This window comes from Alosa sapidissima, chromosome 19 (assembly GCF_018492685.1).
Source record: "Alosa sapidissima isolate fAloSap1 chromosome 19, fAloSap1.pri, whole genome shotgun sequence".
Classification (NCBI taxonomy): Eukaryota; Metazoa; Chordata; class Actinopteri; order Clupeiformes; family Clupeidae; genus Alosa; species Alosa sapidissima.
This window is the reverse complement of record NC_055975.1, coordinates 10,237,711-10,260,051: the sequence shown is the minus strand read 5'-3', so window position 1 is coordinate 10,260,051 and position 22,341 is coordinate 10,237,711. Positions and strand designations below refer to the sequence as shown.

At 41.3% G+C, this 22,341-nt stretch overlaps 2 protein-coding genes across 6 annotated transcripts in view; both read right to left on the bottom strand.

The window, feature by feature from the left end:
• The window catches only part of prox2 (prospero homeobox 2), a 29,820-nt gene extending 27,175 nt beyond the window's left edge, over positions 1-2,645 (bottom strand). The window contains exons 1-2 of the mRNA XM_042073152.1: positions 2,465-2,645; positions 1,131-1,396 (exon numbers count right to left, since the gene is read on the bottom strand). Of these exons, the coding sequence (XP_041929086.1) occupies positions 1,131-1,396; positions 2,465-2,645 (447 nt within the window). The remainder of the gene's footprint in view (positions 1-1,130; positions 1,397-2,464) is intronic.
• An 8,003-nt stretch (positions 2,646-10,648) lies between these two features.
• Positions 10,649-21,151, bottom strand: rps6kl1 (ribosomal protein S6 kinase-like 1). Of its 5 annotated transcripts, none has more exons than XM_042072797.1 (11): positions 21,112-21,151; positions 19,040-19,371; positions 18,274-18,398; positions 17,811-17,906; positions 17,466-17,513; positions 16,949-17,081; positions 15,080-16,282; positions 14,519-14,608; positions 13,075-13,157; positions 12,595-12,690; positions 10,649-12,442 (listed from the first exon to the last, which is right to left on the bottom strand). In XM_042072797.1, the coding sequence occupies exons 2-11, from the start codon at positions 19,173-19,175 to the stop codon at positions 12,332-12,334; spliced, it is 2,121 nt and encodes a 706-aa protein (XP_041928731.1). In that variant the 5' UTR covers positions 19,176-19,371; positions 21,112-21,151; the 3' UTR covers positions 10,649-12,331. The 5 variants fall into 5 exon arrangements, with proteins under 5 accessions (XP_041928731.1, XP_041928732.1, XP_041928733.1 ...); XM_042072798.1 differs by having other exon boundaries at positions 17,811-17,903; XM_042072799.1 differs by having other exon boundaries at positions 18,274-18,395.
• Positions 21,152-22,341: the final 1,190 nt, after the last annotated feature.

The following is a 22,341-nucleotide window of genomic DNA, read 5'->3' as shown; positions in this document are numbered from 1 at the left end:
CCAGAGCTAAACACCCCTGCCGCAAGATCACACCGTCGCTTCAACTCTGTCCGCGCCACACACAGATTTCCACTAGCCAATTTCCCAGCCAAAAACAATCTTCGGCGAAAGCCATACACATAATCGGCCAAATCTTCAGGTGGCTCCACACCACCTTCTAACTCATGGCTCACTGATAGAAAGGTGCGCATTTTGTGCCCAAAAACTAAGTCGTTAGGGCTAAACCCCGTGCTCTCCTGTACTACCGCACGGGCCGCCAGTAATAGCCACGGTAAGCCCTCTTCCCAATCTCTCTTAAGTTCAACACAATAAGCACGCAACAACGATTTCAATGTGGCATGAAAACGTTCCAGAGCCCCCTGGCTCTGGGCATGATATGCACTGCTTAAATTATGTTTTACTCGCAGTTCTTTTAACGCTGCCGCAAATGTCTTGGACGTAAAATTTGACCCACGATCACTTTGGATTACTTTTGGTAGGCCAAAAATGGATACAAACTGAGATAAAGCCTTCACAATTGATCTCGTGGTTATAGTCCTTAGGGCATATGCCGCAGGGTAGCGTGTCGCTTGGCACATCACAGTGAAAAGATAAACACTGCCAGACTTTGACGGTGGCAAAGGGCCCACACAATCTATGACCAGATGTTCAAACGGAGTGCCCACGGACCAAATGGGTTGTAGCAGCGCAGGTTTAATCGAAATATTTGGTTTACCAGCAATTTGACAAGCATGGCAACCTTTTACGAAACTCGCTATGTCCCGTCTTATCCTTGGCCAATAGAAATGCTGCAATACACGATTGTACGTTTTCCTCACCCCAAAATGGCCAGACGCTTCCCCGTGCGCTGTTTTTAAGACTAAGTCTCGGTATTTTACAGGCATCACCACCTGCAACACCTGATCTGCCACATCAGTGTCTGCCAGAGGTGACCACCTGCGCAGCAACAAACCATTTTGGATCAGATAACCATGATCGACATTATCCTCGCCAGAGGCCAAAGCGAAATACTTTTCGAGAGTAGAATCATTCTTTTGAGCTTCAATTACCTCACTGAGAGATAACGGTGCTGGTAAATCTGGGACAAACATTTTAACTCTATTAGCCCTAGATACGTCAGATGGACTCACTGTCTGAGCGCGAGCCATTGCTCGCGTCACCGCGCAGGCAGTGAACACCTCTGGAAAATCTTTAAGACTTTTGTCCAGCTCAGCTGATGGCGTTGGAACTGTTTTGACCACGGGAGGCGGACATAACCTCTCCGGCCACACACAATCCCCTCCCAAATTATTTCCGATGATCATGTCAATATTTTCAACAGGTAGAGTCGGACGTACAGCTATAGTCACCTCTCCATTCACAAACCCAGACTGCAACTGAATTTGATGCAATGGCACTGGAAACGGTTGGAGCCCAATTCCTCGAATTAACACAAAACTCCCAATATGAGACAAAGCGGAGAAAGGCAGGGCCGATTGGCAAATGAAACTCTCCGAAGCTCCAGTGTCACGTAATATTTTAACTGGTACTCTATGAGCATCTCCTACCAGTGAAACAAACCCTTCAGTGATGAAAGGAGCGTAATCAGACACTGTGATTTTAGGTTCACCACAAAACATTTTAGAATGCTCAGGGTCTGTTTGAGTCCCATTTAACTTAACATTCCTCAACTGTACGGCAGGAATTGACGAGGCACAGGCAACATCTCTGACATGGCTTACTTTACTCTTGTTACGGGCACTCAAGACTGGACATTCATTTTTCCAATGACCCAATTCAAAACAATAATTGCACTGACTGTCGGCATCACTTTCCCGTGTTCTGTTATGAGGCGCAGGATAGGACCTCCCAGGAGGACCAGCATTAACGCGGACAGATCGATTTTCCCTGCGATTATCGTAACGCGGAGAAAAGTCCCATTTATGATTTCTATGCGTCAATACATATCCATCAGCGAGGACAGCAGCCTCGGCAGCTGTCTTCACCTGATGTTCGTTTAAATATGTAGCAATCCGTTCGGGCAAGATGTTCTTAAACTGTTCCAAAATAACTAAATCGCACAAGTCATTAAACGAATCAATCCCCTCCGCTGAGCGCCAGCGATGAAAAAAGCTACTAAGCTCTCTGGCCACATCAGCGTGAGTTTGTTTTTCCGACTTTCTCCAATTGCGAAAACGTTGTCTATATGCCTCAGGAATTAGTTCATAGCATTTCAACACAGCCTCTTTTACTGATCGGTAACTCTTTCTTTCTACAAAAGGCAGTGCCACAAATGCCTCTTGTGCGCGACCAACTAAAACCGTTTGTAACAACAACGTTTTGTCCTCATCGCTCCAATTCTGGTCGGCAGCAACATTTTCAAACAATGAGAAAAATATGTCCGGATCACGTTCGTTGAATTTTGGAAGAAACTTTATCATATTTGCTAAACCGGATTGCAGGGTGGAATTTCCACCCGTTTTACCTTCGGCCACCAGCTTAAGCCTGGTGCGCTCAAGTTCACGAGCCTGCTCCTGTTCATACTCCAAACGCTTCAGTTTTTCCATTTCAAACAAACGATCTTTTTCTCTTTCGATAGACTCCATTCTCATGCGTTCTAACTCTTGGTCTAACTCCCATTTCTTTTGCTCCCTCTCTTGTTCCATTTCCAGTTTCTTTTGCTCAAATTCAAATCTCCTTTGCTCTATATCAAATTTCTTTTGATCCAATTGCATCTGCAAAAGTAATTTTTGTTGCTCATAGGTCAATTCATTACTTTTGGCCGAGGAACTTGGAACAGACGGGTCTGTTGGAAATGTCGTTGGTGGGGTAAGCTCTGCCGGAGTACCCCCAGGCAACACCTGATTTTCTTTCAAACGATCACAAATAAAATCTATTAATTGATCTTTCTTTGCTGCTTTTGGCAGTGTCAGTTCAATCCCATAATGATCTGCAACATTCACTAATTGCTCTTTTGTTAGCGCCACTAACAAACTCTCTGAAGGAGCAGCCAAAAAGTCCTCCAACGCGCTCATTATACAGTCTATTCAATAAACGATCACCAGTATGTATACTATTAAAATCAAACTAAATATAGGCATTCCAGTTACTCTTACCCAACCACATAAACAATTTTGCAAAGTGAAAAAACGGTTCAAGCAGCAGAGCAAACAAATCACGGAGCTCTCCCCCTAAACATTTTCCCCCCAACTATACAAACCTATCTTCACACCGAGTCCAAGAATCAGGATAATTTACTCACCGATACCGACAGAGACGTACTGCCCCGACCAAAGCCAATTCAGCCGGTTCTCTACGGCGGTGCCCTGATCCAGACTCCAGTGACAACCTAAATCCCAGCGCGGAAGCGCTCTAGCACGGGGATAACGATAGCTCCACAAGATTAGTCGCCCCACTACATAAACAGCAATCGCACCTTACAAACAAAGTGGCTGCACTAAATGCTCCAATCTACAAAGTAATGCTACCCAATTAACCTCAAATCCAAAGTTAAACCAAAAGGATCAGCGCAGATCTCCCCAAAACAAAGCATTCGGCGAAAAGCCGGTAGGCCTCAAACTACGCCCACTGGTTTCATTCACAAAATCACGCCGATGACGTAGCTACACACCGCACTACGCTGCCATAGCCGACAGTGGGAATCAAAGTAGACTATACGTACCAATATTCGGGATCAAAATGTATCGGATCGAGCCCCCATATGTCAGGACCACTTGGCTCAAAGTAGAGCTGACATAGGGGAGACCACACTGAACTTAATGTTTAAATATGATGTTAGTTTATTAACGAATGATTTGTCCGAAGTCAGTAAATGGTAAGCAAACCAAAAGTGTCGTGCATATCAGTATGATGTAAGTGTAAAGCAAAAAGGTGAACGGGCAAGGAGCGACGACCACAGCCAGCCTCTCGTCAGGCCAAGGTAGCAGAAAGAGAGAGCGAGCCGACTGGAAGGCGGTGATTTTAAAGACCCGCTCATCGGCCCACCAATTAGCGCGGCACGGCCCACCGCAACAGCTCCACCTAAAGGCGACAGAACAGCAGCAGTAGGAAATGCAGGCTGGATTACCCACACAGGGCCAAGTCAGGGAGAGACACACCCAGCACGGCATAGCCGGGCGTGACATTGGGCTACGGGTTTTCTACAGAAATAGCATGTTTGAACAGGCACTGCACTAGTAACTATAAAAGATCCCTCCCTTACACCTGAGGCTATTGCACTAGGTGTAAGATAGTCCCAGTGGATAAGTGCAGGCTTTGTATTTTCACAAAAAAAGGGAAAATGTTAATTTACTGGTGACTTTTGGGTGAAAATGGTATACATCTGCCCAACTGAATTCAGAAATATGATGTGTCAGAGCATGACAGCAACATCTTGCTCCCTGAATCTGTTCTGAATTCTAATTCTTAGATACTGAAGCCAGTTTTGCTGTACAAATGTTACTTCTTGCAAATCCAAAGGAAAGTGCAGGAATTCTCCTTCACAAAAACACTGAAGTCCTGAATGAAAACATTTTAAAAACAGAACTGTGAAAAGAATGCTGCATTGACGTATTAGGACAACATATTTATAGTGCTACTTTTAGATAAAGATAGCTTACTAGAAACATGAAGTAGAAAAGCATGTTCTGTGCAGCCCTAAAAACAATTAAGACATAAACCATATCACACAAATGGTTATAGATTACAATCTGTGGAGCAGGAAGAGCTTTCTGAAACCTGAACTCCTCTTTAACTCTGCCAATGTAAATATTTGCTCCTAATGTCAGTGAAAACATAAGATAAGATTGAGGTAAAATGTGCTTTATTAATTTAGAAGGAAATATTGGTGTCCACCACCCTCCCTCCTGTGTGTTAAAAGATGATACTTTGAGGATTTCTCCCTAATGCAAATGGTTGGTGTTGGCTTTCAAGCTCTTCAGGGCTTTTTTTTGTTTTGCACACTAATCAAGTTGTTATTGAGTGGATGGAGCAAGACTCCGCGGACCTGCAGCAGTCTGGTGACCAAGGAGCATGGTCATGCCCTGGGCTGAAAGCATCTGCTCCCATCTCTAGAGACCCACACTCAGCTGAGAGATAGAGGGGAGTGGAGAGGGTGGTGGAGTGCTGGAGTGGGCAGACAGTGGGAAGCGATGAGCTTTTTGGGGGGGGGGGGGTGAGAGACATATGAAGTGATATGGGCTTTTACGACGGTGCCCAATAAGATTTTAAGGGTCTGCAAAGTGAAGATTTTTATCACTTCTTCTCTCCTTTCTCGAAGGGCATGTGTCTTGGGAGGTAGGTAATGCTTTTAGTGGAGAAACCCTAGAGCTCAAAGCGGGTTAGGAACAGGAAAACACGCAATTAACAGGAGCACCACAAGTGCCATCATTCTCTCAGACACTCAGAAAATGTACATTTGTGTAAAGATGTAGTCTTATTTGTTTGGGTTTTCAGTAAAAAAAAATCATTAAATAAAACATGAGGCAGTTATCACAGTTTGATTATGTCATGTCTGCATTGCATGCAAAGAGCCAGTGCAAATGTAGCTGTTTACTTGACCTTGTGAAGCAACATCACAGTAATATAAAAAGGAAAGGAAATCATTATTTAAATACATTTCTGAGGAAGAACAATATTAATCTAAGCTTTGCGTCAATTATGAGAAGCCTGCATCCTATATGCTATAAATGACCGCAGGCAGTCAGTGCTGATGCTCTATTAGCTCCGTCCAATGCCATCTCTGCACCCTCTTTTGGCACACATGCTCTCCTTACCACAGCAAAGGTCAGTCCACCACACTAAGCATGTGTGTGGTTAAGCAGTCTTCTTTTTTAAGATCACTTTTCGCATGCCAACTTTCAACCCAACCACAGCCCCCGTCCTCAGAGTCACGGCCTGAAAAGGCCAGGACGTGGTGGCTTTTTGCCCCATCCCACCCCCCCACACCTTAACCTGGCCTACATAGAAGCCCCATCCTGAAGTCAGTTTCATCTATACTAGCCTGGCTGTGTGTGCCTAAAACTCTAAGTGGTTTCACAACCACAGCTTGGGGAGTTCACATTGACCTTACAGCTCATCGCTGTTTACTGGTTGTATGCTTCTTGGTTCAAATCAGCACAACGCAATTGGACCAATAAGTGTTTGGTGTGAACCATGTAATGGTTTCACTAAATAAGACCTAATTTTGCACTGAAGGTGTCACTTCAACTTTTAGGCCATCAAAATACTGAAATTAATTAAACTAGATGGTACATCGGTATCGGTTGTATTGTATCGGTACAAAATATGACCGCTGCTCAGTCCTGTTCATCCTCTCCCGCTTGTCAATTTGTCTCCATCTCCTACTCCACTCTTGCAACTTTTGTGTATGCTTGTATGTGCGTGCCGTGCCTATGTGTGTGTGTGTGTGTGTGCCTGTGTGTGTGTGTGTCTAATTGTGTGGATGTGGATGTGTGTGTGTGTGTGTGTGTGTGTGTGTGTGCATGCGTGTGTGTGTATGTCAATTTGTCTCCATCTCCTAGAGCCTGACCAATATGGGATTTTAAAGGCTGATAACCTACCGATTTCGATATTTGAGTTATTCAAAATCTGATAACCGATATATCGGCCGATAGTCATTTTTAATCAAATTTGTTAATAAAAGTTCTCCCATAACAAGGTTCTAATCAAGGTGGGGCATCATGTATTTGAATAGGCCTAATTATCTAGATTCCTAATGATATACAGTAATGTATTTGTTTACGAAATAAAAGAGTGTATAAAATACAAAGAATAAGAATAAAATAGGACGTTGTTCTGTGATAACCACATTGCCATAAACTACATTGTGAGCATACTTGCAGTGCCTGTTCAAACATGCTATTCCTGTAGAAAACCCATAGCCCAATTGCATGCCTGCAGGTAGGCATGCTTTAGAAATAAGATGATATGGAAAAGCATTCCAGCTAAGCATTCAATAAAGAACATTGAATATTATATTATAATACATTAGCCTTTAATAAATGTGCAGTGAGCAGAATTTAGTCATGGCTGCAAGTGACATTTTTTACACATCAAAATGATAAGCCTAACAGCAATTTTAAGTTATGTTTATTGTTAAGCCTATTAAATAACTTTATGATAGATAAGACAAACCATTTTGTGGAATGATGCTTCATCATATGAAATTTGCAACAATGAGACTTAAAAACGGTCTCTGGTAGGCAGCATAAGTGACATCTGGCTCTGTCTGCCCATCGTTGTCTGTAGCTGTGGCATTCTGAAACATCCTTACATTCGGGACCATTAGCATATCGCTTGTTTTTATTTGAGATCTTGCAGTCGGAATTGTGTTTAAGTCTCAAGTCCAAAATAGCCTGGGCTATTCCAATTGTTAGTTTATTGCACATAATTTTTTCGTAATTTTCAATAGACACTGCATACCCGTGTTTGTTGGCGTGTTGTTGCAAAATCCGCGGAATCATTTTATGCAAGCAAACTGCATACAGGGAGCCTTAATTGTTGATGTCGGACATGATAATCATCCAAACATCTTGCATTTTGACCCGTGATGATTCAGTGCTGCCAAAACTCCGCTACCCCCTGAGTCTTTGGTCCCAAGTACCCTGGTCCTGCGCTGTGCTGTGTAAGAGGGGTAGTAGACCGGAAAAAGCCAATGTGTGCTACTTTTACTGATATATTTAACAATACATGCATTAGGCCTACTAATCCAAATGACGTCAAACTTGGCGCTGCACATAGTCTAGTGAGTGTTTGAGAATGAAAGCTCAGTTGCTCACATTTATTTTGTGTAGACCTTTTGTGGTTTTAATGCAACATTTTACAAAGCCACCAAGGGCTTTACAGGGCCACCAAGGACTGTGAGCGAGTCAACAGCAGAAAACCCTAATTAGCAAGCAGAAATGTCCTAGCCTGGTATTTAGGGTGCATCGTAGACAGGTGTCCTATATCTTCCATCAGCAAACCATCGCATTAGTGAACATTAGTGTTGTGGCTAACTAATCTAGCTCCTGTCAGTATGGTCAGAACACAATGGGAAGACAGTTGAAAGAGACAATTACAGTGCTGTTATAAATTTGCTCGTATAACCACATTTATGTTTCACAACTACACCAACAATCAAACTAGCCTCCATCACTCAACTTATGCAAACGTTAACATTATTTTACCTAGGATATAACATTAAGCTGGTGAAAGATTAGTAGCCTACCTGCAGTAAAAACCAAGTATGTCCGATAAACATTCTCAGGTTTATTTCAGCTTCAAGAAGAAATACTAATCACGTTTTACCTGAAAATCCTCCTACCATGAATACACAAGACACAATGCTGTGAAACCGTAAGCTATCCATTGTAGTTTTTGGAAGTGAAGTAGAGTAATGAATGTGTCTTGCAGCAGAGCCATATACTGCTCTGTCTTGCTGTACCATCTGGTGGACCAACTACTTAATGCCAATACTGGAAATCAGAATATGAGTGTGTGTACATGTGTGTTTGTGTATGTGTTCATGTGTGTGTGCGCGTATGTGTTTATGTGTGTGTTTGTGAGAGAGAGTGTGTGTAAGACAGTCCTGCATTGTAGCTCCTCTCATCATCCTCTACTAGCAACCCTTCACTCAACACCACCATCTACAGCCCGATGAGTGTACAGAAATGTACACATAAATGTACACATAAATTAATTTATTTTATAACCCACCTTATTACAATCGACTTTGAGCACAATGAGCTATATGACGGGGAAGTTAAACTGTATCACCATATTCATTTATGGAGTTGTCCTGGCCAACTTATCTTGTCAAAAAAAGACCAAGTGTGAACATAGCATAAAGCCAGTGCTACATAGCCTTTCAAATGAACGTGCTACTGGTGATACAGCACAACCCTATGTCTAATATGCTAACTGCAATTCATTCTGTAGGCTAAGGCATGTAGATATTTGACATCCTCTGTATGATCAGTGCTTCAGTGATGTATGCCAGTGAATCAGGGGGATTTAATGATGGAAATGTTAGGACAAATACTGCATAAATCCATACAATTCATCTAGAGAAAAATGTGTACTATGAGTCTGTTTAAGACGTGATGAAATGTTATGAATGTCATTATAACATTGGGAAGCCGTGGTCTACTGGTTAGCGCTTCGGACTTGTAACTGGAGGGTTGCCGGTTCGAGGCATGGCTGAAGTGCCCTTGAGCTAGGGCCCTGGAGCTAACCCCTCACTGCTCCCCGAGCGCCACTGTCGATGCAGGCAGCTCACTGCGCCGGGATTAGTGTGTGCTGAGTGTGTTTCACTAATTCACAGATTGGGATAAATGCAGAGACCAAATTTTGCTCACGGGATCAAAAGAGTATATATACTTACTTATACTTATAATATCAAGGAAAACTTTCATCATATGAAGTGACAAGCAAACGGAAATGAATGACACAGTAAGAGGACGTTGGTTTGTGTCTTCACATCTATAGATAATGTTAAATTGTATGAAGGAGAGGCGGGTCCTCTGTCCTGTGAGAATGTCTAACCTCTAAAATGGGTGGACCTGACCTGACCCTTAATGTAGACGTTGAGCGAGGGTAGGTTCTGTAAATAGTTGTGGTATTGTGGGAATTAGTACATTCTGTGGTCATTGGTAGTACATTTTCCATTCTAAAATGTACTCAAGTCAAATGTGTCATCAACGTTGTTTTACTCATGTTTGTTGCCTGCTGAGTTATTGCTCTCTACAAATAACACAAAACTCAAAAGCAGTGTTTGATATCAAATCTGTGTAAGGTTATTTAAATCATACTGTAACAAAAAAACTACTGGAGATTGAAAGGAAACAATGTGAGATTAACCTTAATCACAAGACTTCACCCAGGCAATAGTTTCAACCTCAGGCTTGTGGCCTGAGGACCTGTATTCTGAGAAGACTGAGTTTCAACTAGAAACAAAACCCACAAAGGATTAGCTGCCAGACTCACAAGACAGGAAGCGGTTTTTATGTAGCTTAGAGATGCACTGCAGTGGACACAATAATCACACACTAGTTTTCTCAACAAGAGAAACTCATTCAGAGCACAGGACAATCACAAAATTGTTTCATTAGATTCATTTGGCAGAGATTTACTGCATAGAGACAGTGCTTGGGTGTTCAAACAGTTGTTATTTAGAGAACAATTTACAATGGAAACCTGTATTCATGCAACATTTGTATATCATAGACCATCAACACACTGTATATACATTACAGTGCTGTTAACATTTAATGTCTCTGGCTGAAGTATCAAGAGGCATCTTATAAATTGCACAAGATATAAATAAATAAAAGTTGCAAGTCAAATAAATTATAAATGCCAAAATTCCACAGAGAAACATCAATGATATTATTCTTCATAGTCCCTTTGTCTTTGGATGTGAAGGAAGCTTTAGTTGTGGTTCATAATAATGGTAACTGCAAGAAGACTAAAAGGGCTGCCCTCAATTTGTCCACTAGGAGGTGCTCATTCATCATCACAAATATTCTGTAGAAAACCAGGCAATCGAAAGCCTAGAAATCTAGACGCACCCTAGCGGCAGCAAATTACATTTGCTTCCAGGGCTAATCTAGCAACTCTCTGTTGGCTTGTGAGCTCGAAAAATTAAACTTCTATCAGGCCAATCAAATCGTGTAGTCGTTAGGCGGGCTTAACATAATGATTGATGGCAGAGTTGCAACGGTTTGGCTTGAATTCCCTGCTACTTGAAAACAAATAAGATGGATGTTGCACATTTTTTTAATTTGTTCACAGGGCAATACATGTTACTGTTACAGATGTGACATATTACTGTAATGTCAGTTTTTTTTCTTTACTCTTTATTTCTTACACTTTCTTAAAAAAATAGTCTATTCTTCAAGTCTTAAAAAGGATAACTTAGTTCTCAGAGAGGTTTCCTTGTTTAAATAAGGGGATACAAAGAGATTTTTTAAGATGCATTGCACATGCATATGGTTTCCATTAACAATCAATATCATTATCTCATCTTGGCTCCAAGTTCTTCCAATGTGTTGACCAATTAAATCCATATTGTTTAAGAAATAATAAGAAAAAGTTTAAGAAAAGTCTGACTTTGAAAACACAAGTTTGGATGCAAGCTGTGGATTACAAGAAACTGTTAGAAAGCAGTGGTACAATCATGGCCACATTTTTTGGAACCTAACTCAGTTAAAAGAATGGTTTGCCTTGTGCAAAGAGGACATTTAAAAACTATTTTATCATGTATTCGATCACACTCCAAATCAGGAAAAGTTGGGATGTTGTGTAAAATGCAAATAAAAACAGAATGTGATAATATAAGTCTCGTAAACCCATATTTAGCAGCAAAAAGGACATAGACATATCACATGTTGAAAATGAAAATGTTGACTATTTCAAGAGATTTGCAGATCATTACATTCTGTTTTTATTTTATTTTTAATTTGGTGTAGTACTTAGTCACTCAGCCTATTTAAATGGAGAAAAGTAGCCACTCAGTTTGGTATCATTGTGTGCACCATAATGAGCATTGAGCGGGGAGAGCTCATGAGATAGTTGTCTTAGGGGATCAGAGGGAAAACTACAGACACACATGTTAAAGGTATAAAGGCTATCAGACCATCTCCAAGTGACTTGATGTCCCTGTGACTACACTTGCATTCAACCTAGACATGGCTGCACTGCTGAAAGAAGCACATTAAAAACCCAGACTGAAACTGGCTAAAATGTATCAGTGTTTTGGACTCATGAGATGAAACCAGAGCTTCATCATCAGCTCTATGTTCACGGAAGAAGAAAATGTGATGTAACGGCTATTGTTTTAGCATTCCTGTGGACCCTGTTGGATGTTGCACCTAGTGACTAAGCATGCTAAATGCTGAAGGATTTATGCGTGTGTCAAAGTTGAATAAAGAGTTGCCCTGTTGGGCATGAACAAGATATTTGGAGTCAGAGTGAACACGAAATGAGCAGAACATAACAGAAAATGCCCTTACTTACGCTCCGCTGGAAATAAACATGCTGGCTTATAGTCCACTACTGTTAGCAGTTTCAAATTATTTCAGATAAATATTGAGGGCTTTTCTTTTTTTTGTGGAGGGTATCAACAAATTTGGCCACACTTGTATATAATTTTTTCCCTTCACCTATTAGCAGTAGACCCTTTCACCTAAGCACACTCAATGACCACCACAATCACTACCCCAGGTCCAGGGACATCACCCAGCTTGGAAAAAGTTCAAACGTGGCCCTGGTTAGGTTCTACTCCTGAGGAGCTTGAAGTTGATATGAATAATTCTTCTGAGGGTGCTAATGATCCAAAAGAGCCCAAGATGTTTATCTTGGGGGATCACCATTAACTGTCCAAACTGGGCCACACCACTGAGTGGAAGAAAGGATGGCACTTGATGTCGCTCACACCACCACCACCAGAGCCCAAACGATAGCCAGCATCAAACTGAAGGAGCTGTTGGGGCATTAAGATGTTAATTAACCTATGTGATACTGATGTGAGACTCTTCAGAATGTACTGTACTAGCAGGGAATAGGGTCAGGATGTACAGCAAGAGATTTATATGTAAGCCATGTTTGTGCAAGGGTCTGATAAATAGGTCTTACCTCCGTGAGCAGTGAGGCTGCCGCCGTACTTAGGTGGTCTGGGACGAGGAGCTGGGTGTGTGAGTCCACTCCTGTGGGGTGACACTGCCACAGCGGCTGTGGGCAAGAGGCATATGATGACCAATGTCACAGCAGTATTGGCCCATTTATGGTGGCTTTCATTTTTTACTTGCCCGTGATCAGGACAAAATGTCAGACATGCAGCTTCTGACATACTGATGGTTTTGTATGGTGTCAAATAATGACACCTTTAGTCATTAGACAGGCTGTTCCACCACAGTTTCTGTGCTATGGTGAGATTTCTGAGGGCCTGTTTCTCTAAGTTAACAAAAGGTGCTTTGAACTGTATGGAACATTGCTTTCTCCACATGAAAATACACTCTGACCAGTAGGTTTCATCAGATAAAGTGCGTATGTGTGAGGACAGCCTGCCTCGGAGCTAATGAAGGAATGTCATTCAAAGAAGCCAAAGAGGTTTACCATCCCAGTAAGAAGTTCGAAGAGCAAGGCCCCCAAACTCCACCAATCACATGCCTCTGTGATCTTAGCCATCCCACCTATCTCTGTGGATAACACACATGAAACACACATGAATCTAAACATCTCAGAGGCTTATTCAAAATTACCCACATACATGTTTCTGAAATAAAAATAAAAACTTAAAGAAAGAAACTGAAAAAAAAAACTTAAAAAAGAGAAAATGAGAACATTCTGTACTTGTCATACTGCAAGTCTACCACCAGATGGGAGCAGAAATCTGCTCCAGAGACCTGGGTGTCATCAATAATCAGTGTCCACACCTTAAAAGTGCTCTAAGCTATGCCATGGGTTTTTTAGGCTAAAACATTTTATGTCACTTACGGCAAACATCACCTAACCAACTGCTAGCTGTCAGTGTCCTGAATACACTGTAAAAAAAACGCGATCTCTGTGGACAGCCCAGGCTCCAAAAACGGCTACAAAAACAACCTGGCCAAACCTAGCTCATGAAAACATAACAAACTGTTCCAGCAAATCACAGACGAGATGCGCGTTTAGGAGAGTTTCAATTGCACGGGAGCAGCACGGGAGGGAGGAGGAGGAAGTTGCGAACTAGCTCTCTGTTTTGTTTGAAAGTCAACAGAAGTGACATTACCCAGCATCGCTTAGAGCACCTTTAAATAGCCCTGTTTCTGCCTATTCTGTTTTTGCTTGAGAGGTTGTGCAGTGCTATAGGTCATGGAGTGAGAAACTCGGGCTATTTCAGTTACTGTTGCCATTTTGAGTTTGACTTTGCCCCTCCAGGCGTCTTAAAATATATATAAATACATAACAACACCTATCGTGTTAACCTCCATCCAGCACATTTCCGTTATGTTTTAGAGTTGACCAATTGCCATGAACTAGTTTTTTTTTATCCTTAAAGAGATATTACACTTTAAAAGACATTTGAAGAAGGTTCATTTAGAACCTTTGAAACAAGCTACTGTCCCTGATTGTGAAACTACAGTACCAGTATATCATCAAGGTTTAAACAGAATTATTACTTTGACTAAGGGGTAATAATAATAATAATAATAATACATTGTATTTGTTACACAGCGCCTTTCAAAGCACCCAAGGTTGCTTTTCAGAGTATAACACAATAAAATAAATGTCAGCACACAACATTTAAATCTTAAAAAGGCACATTGAAGTCTATAAGTTAGCTTGAAAAGGTGGGTTTTAAGAGCTGTTTTGAATTGTGACATGGCATTGAAATCATGGATGTGTGAGGGGAGTGAGTTCCACAGTCTGGGTGTAGTATAGGAGAAGGCCCGTATTCCCATTGTGGTGAGCCTGGCGTCACGTGACGTGTGGTGGTTAAGAGAGTCACATGTACAGAATGTTGGTTCTGTGTAGGTGCTGAACAAAAATCAGAACACAGAACATACAGTGCTGTTACCTGGAGCGCAGTACATTTGTTCCATTGCCTTTGGACAGATCACTGGCTGCACCTCACTCCATTGGCCAAAGTAAGTCAGGCAGACCTTACCTGTTCAAAACACATCACATTAATTTACCTGTTCAAAACACATCACATTCATTTTCATTCTCAAGTAAGAACAGTCTCACAGGGCCAGACATATCTTACCATGTGCGACTATCATACTGCAATAAACAGCCACATTTAGCTCAACATTTTCGGGCAGGTTCATAACTGTGGTGCAGTCAATCAGAAGAAGATGAGTGGTACAGTATATTTGTCAATTTGTGTCAAGTTCTCGCTTGCACATCTTGCTTTTTGCCACAAAACCAAAATTTAGATGTAATTGTATGCAATCTGTAGACTAACATCTTTAAGGTCCACAATCACATTTGGCCCAAAGAGACACATAGCATCTTTCCCATATGAGGCCCATATAGTATATTTCAGCTAAGATTGACATAATCCACTAATCCATAAAATGTGCAATGAATATGCAGTAAAGCATACAAGCAACAATGTAGGAGAAGAGATACTCACTATGAGTACTGAGAAGGATATTGTTTGGGTTGAGGTCGCAGCAGATGATACCCTGTTCGTGAAGGCTCTCCAGCGCCACAAGGATCTGGGCTCCCCATGTACACACCTCAGCCTCAGGTAGACCCCAGTGTCCATGGGGGGACTTCATTCTGGGGACCTGCTTCTTGAACTGAGGTACATGGAACCAGCCATCCACCTCAATTTCAAGGTCTTCCATTTCATTTGGAGAATGGGTGTCCCTGGTGAGGCTAGAAGATGGAGAACCTAGGCCACTTTCATGTGCTGCTTTCTGAAGTTTCTCTCCGTCAACTGAACCCAGATCTCCCTTTCTCTCCTCCTTTTGCTTTTGAAGCCTCTCCTCGGATACTTCTCCTGATACCCTAACAGCAGGGTCAGCCAAGTGCTGCATACTGAAATCATCGCTACTCAACACAATTTGAGAGCAAACATTTCCTGAGGATGATGTTTTATTGCACCTTGGATTAATGGCTTCGCCTTTTGTCTCTGAGTCCATTTCCCTGGAGAAAGAGGCAGGTTCAATAGCAGCAGTCGTTCCCACCTCGTCATTTGACGTCTGCCTCTGAGCTGTTGAAAGAGGGTGTTCCAAAGATGTCTGAACATTATCCACTGCATAATTACTTCCAGAGTGTAGTGGCGTCATACAAGCCCCACACTTGTGCAATGGATCAGAAGAGTTACAGGCGATACCAAGTTCTGAGCTGTACATGGGTTTGTCAGGTCCAGTGTCATTTATGGGAGGTTCTGAATGTATACTTGGTGATCGTTGTTGATCTGAGTGGGTACTGAGATGCATGGTGAAACTATGATTTTTTTCAGATGAGGATGTTGAAAGCTCACGTGGTGTCTTTGCATGCAATGACAACTCCCGGTTCAACTTCGCATCCAGTTTCTCCAACTTGGAAAGCTGCAAGCAGCCTGTCTCCTCACTGTAGGAGTGGGTTTGGCAGTTCTCCAGTCGTTGCTGAGCCTCATACCAGGACGCTGGCGAGGTCGTGACCGCAGGTCCTCCCTCTGTGGGTTGGGTTCTCCCGACCTTCTGACCATCATCTTGACCATATTCCGTACTGATAGCTGGTGATGTGTAGCTGTTTTTCAGTCCGATCTTGTGCTGACTACAGCACTCAGGATGCTCCTTCGCTGTCTGTCCCCTGAGTTTGTGCAGTTTAGAAAATAGTTTACCTCCTGTATAGAACATGAATAATAGTTCAGAATTACTCCTTCATCTGCACTATACTACTGTCATATTGTTATAAAGCGGTGGTAGCATAGTGGTTAAGGAGCTGGGCTAGCATGCAGTAGCCTAAAAAGATTGTGGGTTCAATTCCTGGCTTCCACCGTTGTGCCCTTGAGCACTTAACCCCAAATTGCTCCGGGGACAATGTAATCCCTTGTAATGGAATAGACATAATGTAAGTCACTTTGGATGAAAAGTGTCTGTTAAATTAATACATGTAATAAAGTGTGTCTGTGTGATATAACATATCCACGTATAATATATCACACACCCACACTGTATTACATGTATTCATTTAGCACACACTTTTTTTCCAAAGTGAAATATTATTTACTGGGTTTATATATAGTTTTTCATGATGACATTTAAAAGATAAAAAAAGCAAACAAACAAAAACATTAATGCAATCCAATTACAATACATGATTGCAGTAGAAAATCACACAGTGCAGTCACATTTTGTGATGTATAAAAGTAGTGTAGTGCTGGGTCATTTTGTGATGTATAAAAGTAGTGTCGTGCTGGGTCATTTTGTGATGTATAAAAGTAGTGTTGTGCTGGGTCATTTTGTGATACATAAAAGTAGTGTAGTGCTGGGTCATCACTGTTTCTCACCTTTCACATGGTCCAGGTGCAGATAGACTGCATCCTCACTTACGTAATACCTCAGAAGTTTCACCATACATGGAACATTCTGAGGGATGATAGTAGGCCTATCACGGCAATTTCCACTCGATTTGGGAAGGCTCTAAAAGGACAGAGATAGTAACTGAATTTAATATGTACTGTTATGTATGTCCACAGTATGACAATGTCTAGACAAGACAGCCACTACAAAGAGCTGGACCAGGCCTTGTATGAGCATTAAAGTATTTTCAGGTGGTCACAAAATAGAACTGGAATGGCTCTAGAATGCATACTTCTGCCAAGCCCCTGGACTGGATCTGTGACGGATTCTATCCCAAGGAGGTTATATTTTCTCCCCTGACTGTTTGCTTGGTTTGTTTATTTGTTAGAAGTACACAAAAACTACTGCCCTGATTTTCATGAAACTTGGTGAAAATATGTAGCATTTGGAGCAGATACAACTACAAGAAAGAACTACTTGTGGATGTTTAAAATATAAAATTACCTTTATCACAAATGTATCCTTGCAAACCAGACTCTGAACAGTCAGAACCTAGAAAAAGACAGACTTCAATAAAGAATGAATTGACAGGAGCTGGATATATTGGAACTATAATACTGTAGAGCTATATTTCTCCCAAAGGTAAGTTCTTCAAGTTGAGACAGTACAAATCAGGCAGGAAGGCATATTTATGAACAACAGCTCTTCAGACTGATAGTGCAGTATTTAGTTTTAGGTTGTTGTTATCTCAAGAGTTGTTCACACAGCAGCAGTTATTGTATGATCCATGGACTCACAATGAACTTCACACTGAAGATGACATCTTATAAAATACAGACTTTTGCAAACCTTGTCAATGATGCCAACAACTTTATACATCTTTAGATCTTCCACCGGTGAGTTCAGGTGTCTGATTGGTCGGAACCTTAGGCTGCTGTAACCCTGCTAACCAATCCAGACACAAAAAGCATATTAACTAAGTTCTTTCACTGTATGTTTAATCTGCCATACATCCTCTGAAAAAATGAACCAAATATTATTTGTTAATAATTAATAGGCTATATTATTTCTGTAGACATGTAATAAAAGCCTGCCTGGATGCTGTGAGGGGTTTCTTTTGCTAATAAATAAATATGTATCCTAATAAGTAAATATACTGTATACTGCGTTTATATTATTCATGCTGGTAGCTAGCCTAACATGCGGCAAAAAACCTTTGAGACAAATATGACTGATTAGACACCAGTGTGGCAACAGTGAGGGCAGCAGTATCAACTGAAGTATCAATTGAAGTGCATCCACCATACCATACCTCCATCTGAGATCCTCCCTTCTGATAGTTGTTTTGCAGGTGGGAGATGAAGATCTCTTCAGCTCTCTTCAGATACTGCGTGGTTTTACGCTTCACTGCCTCACGCTGTTCCTTATTTGGGTCTACTAAACACAGTATTTTGACAGTTAGTGTGAGAGAGCAGTTGATTGGTGTAAAGTTTTACTTTCAGTTTTCACGTGGTATCCAGCTAGATGCAGCACCTCCCAATAGTAAACTATTCCAACAGTGTGAATGTTAGTGTAACATCTGTAGATATAACGAGTTTTAATAGGATTGGGTAAATATAGATATGCTGCGGTACAACCAGGGGGATGTTAATAATGTCATATGTGAAGTGGCTGTTACTAATTTAATTTGTTCTATTTCACGACATTGTAACCTGATAATTCGTGTGGGTTTGTAGAGTTTCCAGTGTCTCAGACGTGGTCAAAACGAAGACAGGTGACAATTCCGTTTTCTTTACAACCAAAACCCTGACAAGTCAACACTCCGTAACCAAGCGCACGCGCACTCTTTCCAACTCTAAACTTCTCCCCAAAACCGTCCGGCGGGGAAAACAACCCCCCGGAACCAAAACACCCAACACCAATATATAGGAAACTCAAATCCTACTATGTTAATCATTCACCATTACATTAACAGAATAATGGAGGAAGACCAAACGAAATAAAATAAAATTACATTAAACAAAATAATAATAATAAAATCATTATTTACCATATGAATATGTTTAAGTATGTAATACCTTGTATTCCATTTAGCAGCAAATCAACTCCCTTCTTGTAGTAGTTGAATGCAGCCTCATAGTCCTCACTGACCTCTCGGTCCAGTGCCATACGAATTTGCCGGGCCGCATCCAGTAGGTAATCCCTTTTGGCCATGTCTACCCAGTCTCAGCTCAGCAGACCTCCACGTGAAACTAGAAGCCTCAAAGGACCACCCTGAGAGATGGATCTGGGTGTCTGAAAGTCCCTCTAGATTTGACCGCATGTCCAAGGAGAAGCCATCCCAACATCAGCTTCTGGATACAGTTTCAGATGTCTACACAGAGGTACTGTAAAGGCCACAGGCTTTTGGCTGAAACAAAAGAAATTACAGGTTTTTTTCTGAATGCTTAAAGAGTAACAGTGATTCTTGAAGCACACTCTCTGAAACCATTAACATTTGCATTGCCAACACTTGCCAATACATTTGCCAAGTGTGTCAAGCTGAATGCACACTGTAATTTGATAATATGTTTTTCGCAAAACTGTAAACACAATATACTGCTTTACGCTCAGTATGTAATTTGATAACACACTTCCAGCTTGTGTGGATCTGTAGGCCCTATTTACAAACGTTATTTCAAAAGGCCATGTCTGTGCACAAAAAAGCAAACACCACAAGAGTGTTTTATTTATAGCCTGATAGTTGTGCTTTTGTGGTTAGAATTTCTGCAACTGCTAGGACACAAATAACTGGTTGTGGAAAAAAACATTGAAACTACTAACTCTAGGAGCTATATATCGGTTCTACTAAACCTTAAGAGCATTTTCTGCTTTACACCCATTTAGTAATTCTAAAACACACTTTTTGTAAAACGCTGAACTACAGTTCTCTTAATCAAAAACATGATACAAAACTTAAAAACCTGTTTCTTTTGGAAGACACTGCAAATGCCACGCCCATTTACTAATGACGAATGGGTAATTTGTTCACTTGAAAGAGTTTGAGCAATATATAATAGATAGGCCACAGATTTTTGTTGGTTTTATAAGTCAAAAGAGAGAGGACCAATGAGTGCATCATGAGATCAGGACCACTGTGGCTAACAGTTTAAATATTTTTTAAAGACGCGCTTGCTTTTTCCAAAAGTATATCATGTTTTTCTTGTTCTGTGTGTCTTGGAGCTTTGACAAACTATTAGTTCTGTATTGAAGTAGAGCTCAGGATGAAAACAGATTGCAATTGTTTAATTCAAGTTCTAGATAGATTGCATTTAATTTCATTACGTTTCACTTGCTTACAAGTACTATCATCTTTAACATAGCAATCAAAATTGCTGCATATTCATTGTGCTTTGCTGATATTCACAGACATTCACAACATTTTTTACATCCGCCCTGCATGTACTGGATGATTAGGAACTAAAATTTCAACTGAATCAATGAATTAATTAATCAATCAATCAGTCAGGAAACTTCTACAGACACAGATCCCTTACAGGCAATCATTGTTCACCCCGCAAGAGAGCTCCAGTAAAGCACACGATGGCAGCTTTAATATAACACTTTTAAGCTTAGTTTGGTTATCTTCTCATCACTGGAAGTGACACTAACACTTTTACAGTATCATGTACAAAGGTCAGTTTGGTCAGCAGAATCTGATGGCACAGCATTTAGCTATTACATAATGCATTGTCTTAAGACAGGCTAACATGTCTAAGACAATCACATGCACAGTGCAATGAAACCATTTGACTTCTCTATTCCAGTTAAATCCACAAGATAGCATAGCATGCTTGTCACCTGCAACCACTTTCACAAAATACAGTACAAAATCCCTGTTATTATCACAGCCTAAGCCATATTCACTCAAATGTATCCAAATAGGAAACAGCTGAGATGGATTCTCACAATTCTGTTTAATACATTATGTTAATGCAGAACTGAAACCAAAAGCAAGCAGAGATTCACATTTGAAAAATGAAGCCCTCTAGCACCAATATTATACCAAACCGTGATCATATCAAAGGACAAGACATGGTGTTCCTCCCTGACAGAGACACACACGTACATAAGGACACATCAACCACAGAGACGGCACGATGCACAGTACCTCCTTTGAGTCACCCATCATCACCCATCACTGGTCCAACACCAACAGCCGTATTGGGAGGGGCTCACAGATGTGAGGGGTGGAGAGTGACGGCACAGTACCAAAGCCGATTGGCCGATGATGCCATCGCATCACCCTCAGATCTCACATTTAAAGATACAGAGCTTTGTTTTATAGCAATGAAGTCAGATTTATTTTGTACAAGTCGTATTAAATATGTTTATTTTCCCTTCTACATCCTCTATGATTTTGAGAACATTTTAAAGGAAATAGAATCTATTTCTGAACATCAGTGCCCATGAAGGGTAAGCTGCTATCGCATGGAGAACCAGCCTCTGAAATAACCACACAAAGAACAATATCCTCAGTGGAGGGTTGCAAGGGACTGTGTGGGGGCAGGGGAGAAAGGCAGCTGAGAAACCCCTGCAAGTGCACTGAACCACATGGTGTCAAATTACACAGGGGCCAGCTATCCCTCAGCCAATCAGAGAGTGGAAGAGGCATGATCCTGCTCATAGGGGACACTGTGTGGGGTGTGTTCCATGTGGTCCTTCAACACTGCTGAGGTCACGTACCCTCACCTCAATATAGTACTTACCTCAAAGACCCTAAACAGTAGTTAAACATATAGTCATAACATTTTATTTTAGATTAGATTCTTGGTCTACATTCTTGCAATTACCACATCTGATAGGGATTTTCTTAACGCTGTATTACTGCATCTGTTATATTTACCTTTCTTCTGTATGTACATTTGTGTGTGTATAAAAGTATATAGTATATATACTCTTTTGATCCCTTGAGGGAAATTTGGTCTCTGCATTTATCCCAATCCGTAAATTAGTGAAACACACATTGAAGGTGAAGCACACACTAATCCCGGCACAGTGAGCTGCCTGCACCAACAGCGGCGCTCGGGGAGCAGTGAGGGGTTAGGTGCCTTGCTCAAGGGCACTTCAGCTGCTCCTACTGGTCAGGGTTCGAACCGGCAACCCTCCGGTTACAAGTCCGAAGTGCTAACCAGTAGGCCACGGCTGCCCCTGTGCGTGTATCTCTCCCCGCCATTGACTTTATCTCCTTATTATCTTTCCCAGACAGACCCTAGTTCAATTTGTCCCCCATTAGCTATTTTAGATATCCAGTATATACAGGAACTGGTCTATTACCTCATGCCTTGTGGCAAACAGGGCCTCCATAGAACACCTCAGTCCTACTGGCTGCAGTACTCCT